This window comes from Danio rerio, chromosome 11 (assembly GCF_052040795.2).
Source record: "Danio rerio strain M-AB ecotype USA chromosome 11, GRCz13ab, whole genome shotgun sequence".
Classification (NCBI taxonomy): Eukaryota; Metazoa; Chordata; class Actinopteri; order Cypriniformes; family Danionidae; genus Danio; species Danio rerio.
This window is the reverse complement of record NC_141031.1, coordinates 7,762,720-7,780,000: the sequence shown is the minus strand read 5'-3', so window position 1 is coordinate 7,780,000 and position 17,281 is coordinate 7,762,720. Positions and strand designations below refer to the sequence as shown.

Genomic DNA, 17,281 nt, shown 5'->3' with positions numbered 1-17,281 from the left:
AAGCACCCAGGCAACAGTTGCTGTATGCACAGTCTCCAATCTTAGCCACAAAAGCTTGTAAATCATTGGTCTCCTGGTGGTCTCTCTCCCCAGTCTTGCATGGTCACTCAGTTTTGGAGGAGAGTCTAGGTAGCTTTATAGCTGTGCCACACTCTTTCCGTTTCTTAATTGTGTATTTAACTGTACTCCAAGGGATATTCAATGACTCGGAAATTGTTGTGTATCCGTCCCCTGCCTTGTGCTTTTCAATTACAATTCACTCTCGCTGTGTGGAGTCCTCAATTTCTTCTATAATGACTCCACTGAAGTTGGACCTTCCAGACAGAGCTGTGCTTATACTACTATCAACTCAAACCACTTAACTACTTGCTTTCAAAAACTAATTGGCTGCATTATTTACAGTTGAAGTCAGAATTATTAAACCCCCTAAATTATTAGCTCCCCTGTTTTTTCCCCCCCAATTTCAGTTTAAAGGCGAGAAGATATTTTCAACACATTTCTAAACATAAGTTTTAATTTTTTTAAACTATTTAAGCTGTTAAAGTTTCTAATAACTGATGATGAAATAATATTTGATTAGATATTTTGCAAGTCACTTCTATACAGCTTAAAGTGACATTTAAAGGCTTAACTAGGTTAATTAGGTTAACTAGGCAAATTAGGGTAATTAGGTAAGTTATTTTATAATGATGATTTTTTTTAAAGGTATATTAATTTTGACCTTAAATGGATGTTAAAAAATGTAAAACTGCTTTTATTCTAGCTGAAATAAAACAAATAAGACTTTCTCCAGAAGAAAAAATATTATTAGACATACTGTGAAAATGTCCTTGTTCTGTTAAGTGTGATTTAAAAACTTAACTAGGTTATTGGGTTATCTAGCAAAGTTAGATTAATTAGGTAAGTCATTGGACAACAGTAGTTTGTTCTATAGCCTATTGAAAACAATAATACAGACCGTAATAATAGCTTCAAAATGTAAAACTGCTTTTATTCCAGCCAAACTACAAGAATTTTTCCAAAAGATAATAAATATATATTATGAAAAAATGCCCTTGCTTCACTAAACATCACTTTTTTCTAAACAGTTTTTGGCTGAAAATTTTTATTAAATCAGGACGCAGGCTTAATAAATAATTTATCCCAATTGCAATTGCAATAAATCGGATAACTGTTGTTATAACTGTAGATGTGAATGGTGCGGTTGTTAAGAATGATTTACAGTAATATGTATAATACGTTTTTAAGTTTTTAATCCATGTGGTTGTCTTGATGAGTGTTGCTATTATGTGAATTTTGTATGGTTGTTACAAGTTGTATGGTTGTTATCAGTGTTAAAGACCAATTTCCTTTCTGTGCCAAGCAGAATGGACAATGAAGTTTAAACAAAACAAACCGAATACATTGTCAATGCTACTAAAAGACAAAATAAATATTATATATTATATTTAATAAAAATAAATGTTTTACAGGCACTGCATTCTCAAAGACAAAACAAACACTGGATCTTGAAGGCACACCCAAAACTGGGTCTTATACATATATAAATATATATATGTAAAAAATATGGCTCATACTTACTATAGGGAACGCATTCATACTGGACTTCAAGGTACTTATAAGTTCCTGGGCAAGGGTCGGGGAAAACATCTGGTCCAGTGATGACAATGCATTGTGTTCTGTTGTTACACCTGGACAGAGCAAGGGGGAAAAAAAGGTAATCAGATGCTTGAAACACAAAGAAAATTATTTCCATTTGTTTAAAGTTTAAGCAATAACACATTGTAACAAAATAAATGACAAAAGCCAAAAAAATTTTTTATTTTTTTTTATTTTGCTCTAACTTAATAAGTTAATTAGGTCTCAACTACATTTTTTAAGTTATGAAAGCTAGTTATAATCTGGGTGTGTTTTAGTCCAGGGGTGCACAAATTGTTTCTTGTTTCTATTAAAAAGTTGCCATGGATAATTTCTATTTTTTATATATATTATTTAGAAATAAATAGAAAGAATTACATCAATCATGTTAGGCTAACTAATGCATTATAATGTTTTAGCATTTTATATTTAACTTATTACAATAAAAACAAACAAGTCCATTTAAAACACAATTATTCATTCACAACATTTAATTCAAGCTTGCTTTTGTAAGCTCAACAATAAAACAAACAAATGATTACAATAAATTAGAAATGACAATCACTAAAGGCATTCTTTTTTTTTTCTTCTCTTCTCAGACTGGATGGTGGACTTAATCAAAGGTTAATGATGATCGCAAGGTTTCCATAATCCTGGACCAGGCCCTATCCTGAGCAGCTGCTGTAATAGTCATGGAGGAGTGAAGATCATGAGACTGATTCCTTTTGACCCAAACTAAGCCTGGTTTCTCTCGAGGTTTTTTAATTCTTTACTTTCGCTAATTGGTGAAGTTTTTTTCCTCGCCGATGTCGCCACTGGCTTGTATGGTTCGGGATATGCAGAGTTGCGCATTGATGGATTTGCTCTTCAGTGTTTGGACTCTTAGTAGTGATGATTAACCACACTGAACTGAGCTAAACTGAACTTAAACACTGAAAACTGAACTACAATGTTTCAATTTACTATGATCTTCTATTTGAAGTTGCTTTGACACAATTTACATTGTAAAAGCGCAATACAAATAAAGGTGAATTGAATTGAATTGAGTCCATATATTCAAGGCCGCTGCACATCTCCATAGAAGAGGCCGATGTAGATGGTTTATCCCTACTGTCATTTAACTTCTTTAAAGTGCCAGTTTTTAACCAGGTGTCCATTTTGATGAATATAGTAGCAAAAATTTTTTACTTTGTTCACTTAGCGCCTAATGTGAAAGGGCCGGGGCGGACGTGAAACCGCGAGATGAGTATATATGCATAGGTTGTAAATCACAATTTGTAATGTGATTTGTTTCTCTTTCTCACTGAATTTATTTTCTCTCAAAAATAAGACATTGAAATTTATCCAAGATAAATTAATAAAAATAAGGAAAGATAAAATTTTTCGCCATTACAAACATTTTCTAGCGCGCCCCTGGTGGTCAGACTGCGCTCCCCAGTTTGGGAATCGCTGCTAAAGGCTAACAATCTGTTAATCTGTGTAAGTAAATACACAGAAAAAAAAAATTGTTTTCCTAATCTTCAATCAAATTTTGACCATTTAGTAATCCTTTTCAGTTTATGTCAGTTGGACGGCACCATATTCCTAACTACACATACCATTAAGGTTGATTTATACTTCTGCGTCAAGCTCACTCGCATAGTCCGCGCAGCCTACGCATACCCATCGCCGTAGCTCTCGCTGACGCTCACCTCTCAAAAATGTAACTACATGTCACAATGATGTATAGCACAAGCTCTGTGATTGGTCAACTTTGTAGCGGTGACGAGTGTGAGTGGTGCCAAAGAGCTTAGAATGACCAAGAGGCGACATTCTGATGTAATTTGGGAAACAGCCACTAGAAGCCGCGGCGGCCATTTTGGAACGAAAACTCCAATAGAAAAACATGCATATTACGTCTGCAAAAATAAACTATTAAAAGTGCTGATGTTCGTGATAATACGTGTTGTATTGTCGTCTTTCAGGTTGTATATCAACTTTAAAGCGCTTTTTGAATAAATAAATAAAAAACAAAGCAGCTGCTTGCCATCGCGACAGTAATGAGATCCAATGGACGGCCGATCACTTTCACTCCAAAATGGCCGACTCCGGGGCTGTTGCTGGGCGCTGCTGTTGCAATGGAACGTTCTATTGAGTATCGCCTCTTGGTCATTCTAAGCTCTTTGGTGGTGCTGAGAGCAGCAAGCCCGATAGAGTGAGTGTTTACAAGCGTCGAATCCCATGAAGAAACTCCAGATGGAAACTTTTGTTTTTTGTTTACCTTATGATTAAAGTTGTTGCACGTCCACTGGTTTCCACCTCGGAATGAGTGAATTTTAGCTTCTTGTACATTAGGGTAGCGTTAAACATAACTCCAAACTCGACACAGAGGAACATAAAAACCTTCTACCAGCTAGTGTTTCGCAAGTGTTATTGTAAAGCAACTGAAACATCACGCAGAAGTATAAATGCACAACTATGTGTAAGGGATGCGCCGTGAGTCACGCCGATCACTCGACAGAGAAGTATCAATCAGCCTTTAGCTTGCTATAAAGGAATGACACAATATTTTCCTACACAATATTCTGTTTCGATTGGAAGTACATCAACATACTAAAATAAAAGTCTCAGCAACTTCTAATTCGCCCAGAATTCAAGCAAAGAGCAACCATACACATGTGAACACACACCTGATGGACAGACGGATGGTGACTCAAAGCAGGAGCCAGATAAAAGACGACGGGATGTAGCCGAGCGAATAGATGCCAAAGTGGCCCTTTTCAACCCAACGACAAAGATAAACAGCCTCATCTATGAGTGTTCATACCTGCCAGCACATGAGTTATACATCTGTATGAAACCCCCCTGAGGCCAGGCTGATTGTACCAATGATGGATTCATTTTCTTTATATGCCATTTCACTCAGAATGAACTAAGCATCCCTCCACTGCCTGTTTAACAGGAAGCCATGCAGAAGGTGGTTTATGCGGGGTTCTAGGAACTAAAATTACGCACATCAATAAAAGATAAAGTGCAGAAATGATCTCATGGCTTGCAGACACTGCGTACAGTGAGATGCTAGAAAAGCAGCGACTGTACCGTCCATCAATCTGCGTCACGTTGTTCCTGAAGTCTGCGTCTATAAATCTGCTGAACGCTAAGCACTTACAATTCGTCATTTGAAGTAATTATACAATTTAGAACCAAGAAGGGTTCAAAGCTCTAATTTTTCTATATGCAATCAATTTAGCATTGTATGCAGAAAAAAAAAAGAAAAAAAGTTTCTCGAGCTCCAAATCATGATGAAAGAATGAGTACAGAAGGTCAATGTGACAGAGGATTGGAATAATGGCTACTGAAAATGCCAATTTTACTGAAAAATAAATTAAATATTTACACTTTCCAAACCATTAAAATCAGTAAAATAATGTAACCAATATTTAGTTTTAACCAAAATAATAATAATAATAATAATAATAATAATAATAATAATAATTTAGAAAAAAAATGTTTTGAAGTTATGACTTGTTTGCAGTGTGATTAACGTTTAGGTTAGTTGTAGATGAGTTTGGAAGCAACTCGTACCATTTTAATAATATTTTTGCAAAACGAACAAAATGACTCAAAAAAAGATTCGTTCACCTCACTGAACTACACTCAAAGGTCCAAATTAATAAAATGATCTGAACCTCCTATCACTAATGGCTTATACAATTTAAAACCATTAAGTTCTATTTTTTTCTTTTTATGTTATCAATTTAGCATTGTATCCTGAAAAGAAAAAGAAAAACGTTTCTCGAGCTCCAAATCATCATGAAAAAAATTACTACAGTAGGTCAATGTGACAGAAGACTGGAATAATGGCTACTGAAAATGACAATTTTACTGAAAAATAAATAAAATATTTACACTTTCAAAACCATAAAAAATCAGTAAAATAATGTAACCAATATTTAGTTTTTAACCAAAATAATAATAATAATAATTTAGAAAAAAAAATGTAGTTATGACTTGTTTGCAGTGTGATTAACGTTTGGGTTAGTTGTAGAAGAGTTTGGAAGCAACTCATATCATTTTAATAATATTTTGGCAAATTGAACAAAATGACTCAAAAAAAGATTCGTTCACCTCACTGAACTAGACTCAAAGGTCCGAGACAATAAAATGATCTGAACCTCCTATCACTAATGGCTTATACAATTTAGAGCCAATAAGTTCTATTTTTTTATGTTATGAATTTAGCATTGTATCTTGAAAAGAAAAAGAAAAAGAAAAACGTTTCTCGACCTCCAAATCATCATAAAAAAAATTACTACAGTAGGTCAATGTGACAGAAGACTGGAATAATGGCTACTGAAAATGACAATTTTAATAAACATTCATAATATCACAGTATTTTTTTTTTTATTTGTCATCAATTAAGTGGCACATTAAAAACCAAAACCATTAAAAATCAGTAGCACCAATGTAACCAATATTTACTATTTTTATCCAAAGATTAGTGATATTCTTAACAGTAACTCAAAACAATGATGATTCTTTAGATGAACATTTATGGTGGGTGAAAAAACACTAAATCAACTTTACTACTGCAGTTTGTTGAACAATACTTTTTTCTTTATCATGAAAAAACTAGCGTTTAATCTCACAGTTTCTAGGAAAAATGTCGGAAGACTGTCCCAAGTCATAATTCAGAGGCAAAGGTTTTGTAATAAAGAGTTACTGCACTTTTAGAGCAGAACGGGGGGTGAATTAGCCTGCTGGCATTTTATTTTTCTTTTTTTTTTTCTGACCTGGCCTCGGGACAGCATCTCTTCCTGCAGTAATTTCTCTTTACCTCAGCATGCGACTCTGACAATTCATTTTTCTTACATTCTATTTGCTAATAAACAAGTGTAGACTCCTCTCCTTAAAAGCAGCAGAGCACGTGGAACAGAATGCAGCTCGGTCCACAGCTGTGAATTCCCACTGGTCATGTTTGAAGATCAGAATTTATACATGGATCTGAGTCCCTCATATGTGAGTTTCTTTATTAACGAGCTCTCGTATGTGGCAACAGATGAGAAAATCAGCATGTTTACTAATATAGATGAATTATGGATCCAAAATTATAGCACACGCCAAAGACAGAGCCATAATGTGGCGATTGGTTATTTGGTTATTTGTAGCTGTATTACATGGAGACTGTTCTCATTCATATTTCATTCAGTCACACTGTGCTCTTAATTTGCATAATGCACCATGTGAATTAATTATGATCACAAATTGTCTTAAAACGGCGAAAATCATCAAAACAAAAATAATGGTGTAACAATTATTGCAAACAAACAAAAAAAAAAACCTAAAAAAATGTAATATTGTTAAATTGTAACTTTGTTTTTTATCTTATATGTGTTGTTATTTATCTATTTTTTCATTTGTTTGTTGTTTCATTAGTTCATTCGCTTGACCCTTTGACCATTCATTCGTTCGTTCGTTCGTTCGTTCGTTCATTCATTCATTCATTCATTCATTCATTCATTCATTCATTCATTCATTCATTCATTCATTCGATTCATCAAACATTCATTTTATTTTACTAAGACAATTGTGTTCCAATAAAACTATGCTTAGTGTTTTGTTTTGATTTTGTCCATTCATACATTTATTAAAGTAATTGTTTATTTGTTTATTCATTCATTTGACTGTTTGGCCATTCAGCCTTTGGTTCTTCCTTCTAGCCCTCTATTCATTTTTTTCATTCATTCATTCATTCATTCATTCATTTGTTCAGTCAGTCAGTCAATCAGTCAGTCATGCATTTATTCATTCATTCAGTCAGTCAGTCAGTCAGTCAGTCAGTCATGCATTTATTCATTCATTCATTCAGTCAGTCAGTCATGCATTTATTCATTCATTCATTCATTCATTCATTCATTCATTCAGTCAGTCAGTCAGTCAGTCATGCATTTATTCATTCAGTCAGTCAGTCAGTCAATCAGTCAGTCAGTCAGTCATGCATTCATTCATTCATTTCATTCAAGACATTTTTGCAATAAAACGATTCCTAATGCTTTATTTGTTTCGTTATTTGTCCATTCATTCATTCATTCATTCATTCATTCATTCATTCATTCATTTTATTATTAAGACAAGTGTTTTGTAATAAAACTGTTCTTAGTGTTTTGTTTTGTTTTTTGCCCATTTGTCCCTTAATTAATTAATTTATTTATTAATTTATCTATTCATTCATTCATTCATTCATTCATAATTCATTTTACTATTCAGACAATTGTTTTGCAATAAAACTATTTTTTTTCATTCATTCATTCTTTATTTAATTCATTTGTTAGTTATTCATTCATTTATTCATTCATTCAATTGTTTGACCATTCAACCATTCGTCTGTTCATCCATCTGTTTCTCAATTCATTCAGTCAGTCAGTCAGTCAGTCAGTCAGTCAGTCAGTCAGTCAGTCAGCCAATCATTCATTCATTCCTCCATTCATTTATTTTACTATTAAGGCAATAGTTTTGAAATAAAACTATTCTTAGTTCTGTGATGTGTTTTGTTGTTGTTTTGTCCATTCATTCGTTCATTTGCTCTTTTATTTAATCATTTGTTTGATCGTTCGTCCTTCTGTCCCTCCATTAATTAATTAATTCAGTCATTCATTCATTTATTCATTAAATTATTCCCAAAGACAGTTAAATGAATGAATGATTTACACATTCATTTACACATTAAGTGAAAAAAACAATGTTTTGAATGCTTGAATGTGAACACTTACAATTGTAAATGGTCTATCTGCGTTACATTCCCACGCCTTAATATGTGGATAAACTGCCCAAATAGTTTTTGGGGCTACTGTATGCAAAATCCTCATAATGTTCCTGTTAGCTGACAGTTGGTGTTTGCTCTTCACACCACAGTCACACATCAAGCGCTTTCACAGGACGCCCCTCATTAGACAGATCTCTCCCTCCTAAACTCTGAACACTCAGCAAAGAAACACTTTCAAGATATCACAACATTTACAGTCGGAATTTCAGTCATTACACCAAAACAATGGTGTGGTTGGTTAAAGGAGAGCTTTAAGTCTGGAAATCTGGACTTTGAAATGCATTCTTTAAAATCTGGGTAATACTTTACAATAAGGTTCACTAGTTTATGTTAGTTAATGCATTTACTATCATGAACAAACAAGAAACAATACATTTATTACAATATACAGTTGTTCAATGTTATTTAGTTTTAACTGCATTAGTTATATTTGTCGAAGAATTCAGCTACAAGATCTACTAAAAAGTTGACAATTGTTCATCCAAAACAACCTACAACAAACCAAATCCTAGACAAGAGTCAAATGAAATGAGAACGCTCGCAGTAGTGTTCAATCAAAAGATTATACCGTGTCTATTATCTGTTCTGAATTAAATCCCGCTTCCTCTATCCATAGCATGGAGCAGCCAATACCTCGCATATCTAATTAAATCAGGAATCATGAGCATTATTTAAGACTTTATTACCAGGCCGAGAAAAAATCCCAATGCTCTGAATTCTTAAACAGGTGTGGCTGTTGTTTCTGGAAGGCCTTATTTACGGTGACTAATGTAAGCTTAATCTGCAATGCTTGAAGTATTCGCTAATACCATATGTACAGTGGGAGTGCTGTACACGGCTGTGCGCTAACGCTGGTCTTCTGAGAGCCACGCGGACGCCTCTGTCACGGATATTAATGGTGTGAATACAGAACAAATTTCCCCTGTACAGCACTGCAGCCATTCCCTCATGCTCCCCAAAGCAGGGTACTTAGCAGAGCAAGGACGATAGGAACAAGAGCATTTCTGCAAAAGAAAGTTTGGTTTCAGACGTGTTGCTAAGGGACTGATGCCAAAAGATGCATAAAAAAATTGATCACAGCTTTGTTAGCCATGTTAAGTAGTAAATAACACATCAGAGCTGGAGCAGAGAATAATAAAGTACTCTTATTTCTGACATGTTGAGCGATGGTATATATACAATAATATATATTTATATGGGTGAGTAGGGGGTATCTGAGAAATGAAAGCTTTAGCGATAGTTCTACCAGGAAGACTGAAATGTCACGTCATTCATAATTATCTCGTCAGCCTATAACAACCAAGCAAGCCATGTATATAAGCTCATCTAAACAATCTGTTTCGCAATATTCAGGTGACGTTGCGGAAGTTTCCCTCCATACTCCCCATCACCACCACCACCACCAGGTCGGCCTCATCTCCACTCAGGGGGTAGGCTTCGCCCTTCCTTCATCTTCAGGCAGGATCTGCCAGCTCATCCAGAGTTCTGCACTTACGCCAAAGGACTTCATGAAAGGACTGTGACGAATTTGCATTCATGCAAACAAATCGCAATAAATGTTTAAATAAATGCCTCCTAAAGTCTTTCTGGTAGAACTGGATAACTGTAATGGCCTGTTTCCACTGACTGGTGCAGTACGGTATGGTACGGGTCGATACAGGTCACCTTTATCAGGCTTGCGTTTCCACTGCCTAAAAGGTACCAAGGGTACTCTTTTTAGCCTTCATAAAACACATAAACAGTAATTCTCTCAGTAAAGTCCATGTTAGCCATTTAGCAATGAAGCTATAGTCACCGGGAGACAGATGCCCCGTCTATGACGCACAAATGAAGAGAGTAAACTCAAAATTTTCACGCATCTATTTGTCGGCGTGTACCATGTCTGGTGTGAACACAGCTTTAGTGTTGTTGAATTAAAGTGGTTAAATAAATAAAAATTCTAATAATCCTAAATGTATTGTTGAAAAATATTCAATAATTATCGATATCAAATAATATGAAACATGATATTCTGATCATTGTTCTTGCAATATCACCCAGCCCTAGCTGAAACCTCCTCATTCAGGTGATCTGGGACCGACTGTTTTGGTGCGGATCTGAGCGTGATAGCTGGATTTACATATGCCAAACATACCACAAACCAAGGAGGCAAAAGCACCAGATTCCGAAACAATCACCTAGGGGTGAAAGCACCCTTTGTTTTTAGTGTTTAATTAAAATGAGAAAAATCTGCTTTTATTTAAATTGCCAGTCAGTATTTAAAAGTTTAAACAGTTTAATGGAAAATGAAGAAAGAAAAAAAGCATAGCCAATAAAGCCTAAAAGTGTAATAAATTCTGTTTACAGAATGACCAAGAGGAGAAAGAACTGTGGAAAGATCTTTCCTTTTTGCTCAAACCCTTATATAAGTCCACATACAGTACAGTAATTAAACAAATGAAGGGTTTCAACACAAACCCATGGGGCAGAGCATGACTTTTCATTATAGATTCATTTAATACAAGCCTTTATAAATCAATAGTTTAAAAAAAAAAGAAAAAAGAAAAGTTTAGTTTCGCAAAGAAATGAAGTAGCGTTGAGTGAAAGCTTCTGTTATTAAGTATAGCGATCTATTATTAACACAGCTGTAAGAATGACAGATTGTGAGGTCGTTGGCGATTCATTATTTGACCAGAACACGAACTAGATGAAAAAAAAAAAAAAGTGCACGACAACGCAATTCCACATCTGGACTTCTGCAGACCTACAGAGGCAAATCCCAGCCTAGAGTTCCTGTGTAGATTAGCACCCACTTGAGACGCCTAATTGCCTGCAGCTGAAAGGACTAATTGAGACGCCACATTTTCCAAAACCTATTTCCACCATGTCTTATAATAAGCTGAGCGGAACCGTGCGCCACTCCCGCGACAATACGTATCAAAGCCCGGCTCGCGCATCACTTCCTGTTTTTCAGCACAAGCCTCCAGATGCAGCGCACAGTTGAAACTCAAAGAGAACCTCGGATATGAGACACGCTGAGATCTGTTTGGTTTGGTTGTTGAGATTGTTGGAGGGAAATTTTCCTGGTATTCATGCGCTGTGCAGTCAAAGCAAATGAGAGGGAAGAAATGTGAAAAACCTGCCTTTGGGACATGATCTTGAACGCATCAGGCAGATAGCAGTTGATGTTCTCCATTTGAAAGGGGTCAGCGTCGCAGATCTTGTCGTCTGTCCGACCGTAATTAGCAGTCTCGATCATGATGACATCACTTCCTGGACAGCGTAGGTCGATGGGATAACCCTCACATGACAGCTCCCGCCTCACAAGGCCAAATGGCATGGCTGCCCGGCTAAACCCTGTAAGACAGAGAGAGATTTCTTTCTTTATTATTGTGATTTATCTTCTTTTTTTTAGGAAGAAAATAACAGAATGCAAAAAAAAAATAAGAGCTACTAAATGCATTTCTCTCCAGTTTATGAAAGAGTGGGAAAGGCTAGACAACGGGAGAGATATAAAAATCGATACGTGTGCCGTGTTCTGCTAATGTGAAGAGCGTCAAATATCTGGGCTGACAGTGAAATCTGGTACTGCGCTCAGAGGAGCATGTAAAGGGCATTTCCCTCATCACACTAATGTCAAACACAAATAAAACACATTCGGCGAATCACAGGACCTGACCTTAAATATATCTCTATATTTAGAAATTAATCTGACATGCGAAATGAAGCACGGATGCACCGGAAAACAAGCGCAAGTAAAATAATGAATTATGTGCTACAACCAGAGCCAGACACAGCCATTTCTCTTTTCTTTCTTCAGCAGGTTTAATGATTTTGAGAGCGTAGGAGCTGAAAACCTAACACATTAAATAAATACAAAAAACTGTACAATGCAAATCCAATTAGATCCACTTGTTTGGTAAACAAAGCAACAGCAGGTCTCTCATATAACACAGCCACTAAAAGACAGAAAATATTCATTTACACATTGTTTTGTACATAATTTACCTAGATGTTTGTTAGCGGTATATAATAAAACGTCACCTTAGAATTATAAGGTACTATCTGACATTTTTGTAGTCATACAGTTGAAGTCAGAATTATTAGCCCTCCTAAATTATTAGTCCCCCTGTTTATTTTTTTCTCCGTTTTCCGTTTAACGAAGAGAAGATTTTTTTCAACACATTTCTAAACATAATAGTTTTAATAACTCTCTAATAACTGATTTATTTTATCTTTGCCATGATGACAGTAAATAATAATTGACTAGATATTTTTCAAGACACTTCTATACAGCTTAAAGTGACATTAATAGGCTTAAACTGGTTAATTAGGTTAACTAGGCAGGTGAGGGTAATTAGGCAAGTTTTGTATAACGATGGTTTGTTCTGTAGACATTCAAGAAAAAAATTTGCTTAAGAGACTAATAATTTTATCCTTAAAATTGTTTTAAAAAAATTCAAAACTGCTTTTATTCTAGCCAAAATAAAGCAAATAAGCCTTTCTTCAGAAGAAAAAAAAACATTATCAGACATACTGTAAAAATTTCTCTGTTAAGCATCGTATGGTAAATATTTAAAAATAAATAAATCAATTAAAGTGGGTTAATAATTCTGACTTCAACTGTATATTTTAATTAAATGACAACTTATTTACATTATGTGATGTTTTTTTATAAGTTGTTTATATTTTAAGACTTTTTATTTAAAAAACAAAAAAGGTTTTATCTACAAAGTAGCTTGGCTCTATAAGGTTCTTTCTGTAAGACAATCAGCATTTCGAATGCATGCACAGAGAACAATCAGGATCAGATTTCTTTGTCATTTTGCCTGACTGCTTTGTTGACAGACCAGAAAGAAACGCAACGTCAGAATTGACTACATAATGCCACACAGAATTGAGTAGAAACCTCACTGTCGACTATTTTATAGATCAATGGTCTCAAACTCAATTCCTGGAGGGCCGCAGCTCTGCACAGTTCTGCTCCAACACTAATCAACGACAGACGATCCAAATAATCAAGGTGTTCAAGACCAGAGACTACAGCTGTGTCTTATTTCAGAGGCTGCATCTTCCGAAGGATGCATTCGAAGTGCTCTGCATCATTGCTGCACGACGAAGGCAGTCAAATTTTTAAAAATTTGAAGGCTCCTTCAAATGCAGTCTCCAAATGCGTTGTTCATTTCCCAGGTAATGAAGGACACAAACGGTGGATCCTTTGCGGCCCCGAACTTCCCAAGATTTAAAAAAAAAAAAACTAGTATGACATGTCTTACTAAAAAGTAATTTTATAGACAGTTTACATTTTTATGTGTACATGCATGGATCAAAGGAAATATTTCCAGCTTCAGTATACTATGTTTTGCCTTCAGATCACTTAAAATAAGTTTTAAATCACTTTGAAAAAAACTCTTTACAAATTTGATCAGCGCTTATTAACAGCAGCTGTTGCGGTTGCCTGGTGACGAGATCTAGGCTAGATGGTCTCATTTCAAAATGCTAGGTTCAGCCTGTGTGGACTTCAAAGAACTCACCTTTGAAGTCTGCATCCTTCGGAGGATGCAGCCGCTGAAATAAGACACAGCTTATTAATCAAGTGTGAGTTGGAGGTGGTTGGAGCTTAACTATGCAGAGCAGCGGCCCTCCAGAACCTTAGTCTGAGACCACTGTTATAGACGATCTTGTCAAGAACAGCAGTCTAAATTCCAGGTAAATCAGTTTTGTTTTTGTTTCTTGATTACAACACTACATATTACCATATTAATTACATAAAATTAGCATCTGCACTGAACAAAACATCAAGCACAGCCTTGTATGCTTAATTTGAACTAGAAAAAAATATATAATCTAAAACATTAAATAAATGTTCAAATATGGTTACAACATGTTTCGTTTAATAAATTAATAAGGAGACAGACTGCATTTCTTGAAAGGTAATGCTTCAATTAACGATCTGTCAGTTAGAACCTGATAATTCCAAGCGGAAAATGGCTTAGAATTAGAAGCTTCCATCTTCTATCTCTATCTCTATCTCTTCTATCTTCTCTGTTTGCAAACTTAAGAGAATTTTGATAACGTACATTAAGAGTACATTTAGGGTCTCTGTCATGGTAATGTATGAAAAAAAACGGTTACACCAGCGTGATCTCACGAGGAAACGTAGGTATTTTACGTTTGTCAGTTTAGTAGCTAATTCGTACGAGTTCAGTCATACGAAAATGTACGATTTTAAAAAGGAGGCGTGGCACCCAAACCCACCCCTAACCTCAACCGTCATTGGGTGATGAGCAAATCGTACTAAATTGTATAAATTAGATCGTACAATTTCAAATAAATTAGCCACTAAATCAAAACGTTATGAATTGCCGTGAGATTGCGTTGGTTACACACATTGTTTGCTATATGGTATGCAAACATTTTGATCCTATGAAACCATGAAACACACATAGACCCTTATAATTCCAAGGCGACCCCAATATTACTGAAGTTAATAAAAAAAAAAAAAAAAATATATATATATATATATATATATATATATATATATATATATATATATATATATATATATATATATATATATATATATATATATATATATATTTATTTATACAACAGTTCTGTCTGGTTCTCGAATCTGATTGGCTGATTGCTGTGATATACTTAAGTAATATTAGCACCTGTGCAGCCTCTTTACCTTTTATGAACTACTCCGCCCACATACAGCCAGCAAAAAGCAGACACTACAGATCTAAAGTTTAAAAAGATGCTTGATCAGCTGTTTAACTGTCAGCTTATGATTTGAATCCAACGTGGAAGGAAGTAGTTCCTCATACAAAAGGGTTTTTGAGACTCTCCATGTTTGATTTAGTTTTTATATATACAATTACGCCATCCAACTGTTGTATAAACGCAATATCACACTCGTAGCATTGCGATATGGCTGTATATCGGCACTTCCACCACCAGTGCCGATATACAGCCGCTGCTACTCGTGTGATATTGCTCATATGAGTTGCAATGAGTACACAAACATTATACAAGCTTTTATTTTGGTTGCAATTATGATTATAATAATAACAATAACAATAATAATATCTTCTTTTATAGTGCCAACTTTCCAACTTAATTCTCAAAGTGCTTTACACTTAAAAATACAAGGATAGCAGAAATTACGATTGTCCAAAGGAATTTAAAAAATTATATAAAAAATAAAATAAGTCAGAAACATTGTGAATATAAAACTGATCTGAAATACCCAAACACCTCACAAATAGGTAAGTCTAAAAAGTGCGTCTTCAGGGATACTTCACATACTAAAAATGTTAAATAAAAATGAATTAAATAAATAATATTCTGCATGCCCGAAATGATTCTGCATGCCCGATATTATAGGCCTGTGAGTTTTAGAGTTTTTAAGCCAGAAAAGAAAAAGGCCAGTCACCCATAGAGCGCAGATGAGAATCAGAAAATCAGAGGAATGGAGATGACGCCCAGGAGAGTACACAGTTAAAAGTTCTGAAATATATTGAGATATTCTGAAATATATGAAATATATATTATCATTCAACGGTTTTAATTTACCCACATTTAGATAAATAAATATATAGAGACTGAATGATGGGCTCAAAATCTGTGTAAATCTGTGAATGTATGCATGCTCCAATTCTGTGTGGGCTATAACTGAAAATGACTAAACACACAAACACAGAAAATACACAAAGGAAAGGGCACTAGCTGCTGGAGACAGTGTGGGGAAAACATCACTAATCACTATCATGTTTTTGTGTGTGTGTGTGTGTGCGTGTGTGTGTGTGTGTGAGTGTCTGGAAAGAGATAACAAGAAATTTGGAAGCTGTTTTTGAGGTAGAGATTGCTTTCGCTTGTGAATCTTTGTATTTGGTTAATATAACCTTAGTTGAGTGGATTGATAAAGACAAGATGTTGTTAATTCTTCGGGCGGCTAGTATAAAGATAATTACTAAAAAAAATGTTAAAATTAGAGTCACCTACACTGTAAAAAAATTTAAAAACTGTAATTTCAAAGGTAAACAACTGTAAAAATGCTATGGTAAAAATCTTAACCTGTTAAGCTGTACATTTATATGGTGAATAACCGTATAGCTCTACCAGAATTCCCTGTATGACGCTTTGTTGACATTACTGTGGTACTTTTTAAGTTTTTTAGTTTTGTGTTGTTTAATTTTTTCTATTGAGTTATAAACATTAGAGTTTTATGTTACATCTAATTAGGGCAGCACAACATTGAAAAAATCTGCAATATTTTGTTTAGCTACGATATATATTGCAACTTGAAAATAATTTCACCAGATGACTTGAATGGCACTAATTGGAAAGATTTCATTATTTTAGATTGGCTGGGGTGAGCAAGTCTTTTTGTATGCTTTACATCTGCATAAAATGTTATACAGTTGAAGTCAGAATTATTAGCCCCCCTTTGAATTTTTTTCTCTTTTTTACATATATTTCCTAAATGATGTTTAACAGAGCAGGGGAATTTTCACAGTATGTCTGATAATGTTTTTTTCTTCTGGAGAAAGTCTTATTTGTTTTATTTCGGCTAGAATAAAAGCAGTTTTTAATTTTTAAAACACAATTTTAAGGACAAAATTATTAGCCCCTTTAAGCTATATTATTTCCGATGGTCTACAAACCAAACCATCGTTATGCAATGACTTGCCTAATTACCCTAACCAGCCTAGTTAACCTGATTAACCTACTTAAGCCTTTAAATGTCACTTTAAGTCTTAAAAAAATATCTAGTCAAATATTATTTTCTGTCATCATGGTAAAGTTAAAGTAAATCAGTTATTAGAAAAGAGTTGCAAAAGTTATTATGTTAAG

General features: G+C 34.7%; 2 protein-coding genes across 51 annotated transcripts in view; one reads left to right on the top strand and one right to left on the bottom strand.

Moving 5' to 3' along the window:
* The window catches only part of adgrl2a (adhesion G protein-coupled receptor L2a), a 272,313-nt gene that overhangs the window by 94,943 nt on the left and 160,089 nt on the right, over positions 1–17,281 (bottom strand). For 39 of the 50 annotated variants that reach the window (XM_087273202.1, XM_087273199.1, XM_087273205.1 and 36 more), the window contains exons 3-4: positions 11,563–11,776; positions 1,582–1,691 (exon numbers count right to left, since the gene is read on the bottom strand). In XM_087273202.1, coding sequence (XP_087129328.1) covers positions 1,582–1,691; positions 11,563–11,776 — 324 coding nt within the window. Of the gene's footprint in view, positions 1–1,577; positions 1,692–11,562; positions 11,777–17,281 lie in introns of all 50 variants that reach the window. The other 11 variants (XM_087273229.1, XM_087273228.1, XM_087273230.1 and 8 more) reach the window with 1 other exon arrangement.
* Positions 1–17,281, top strand: part of LOC147841653 (uncharacterized) — a 202,134-nt gene that overhangs the window by 108,738 nt on the left and 76,115 nt on the right. The gene's annotated exons all lie outside the window — the stretch shown is intronic.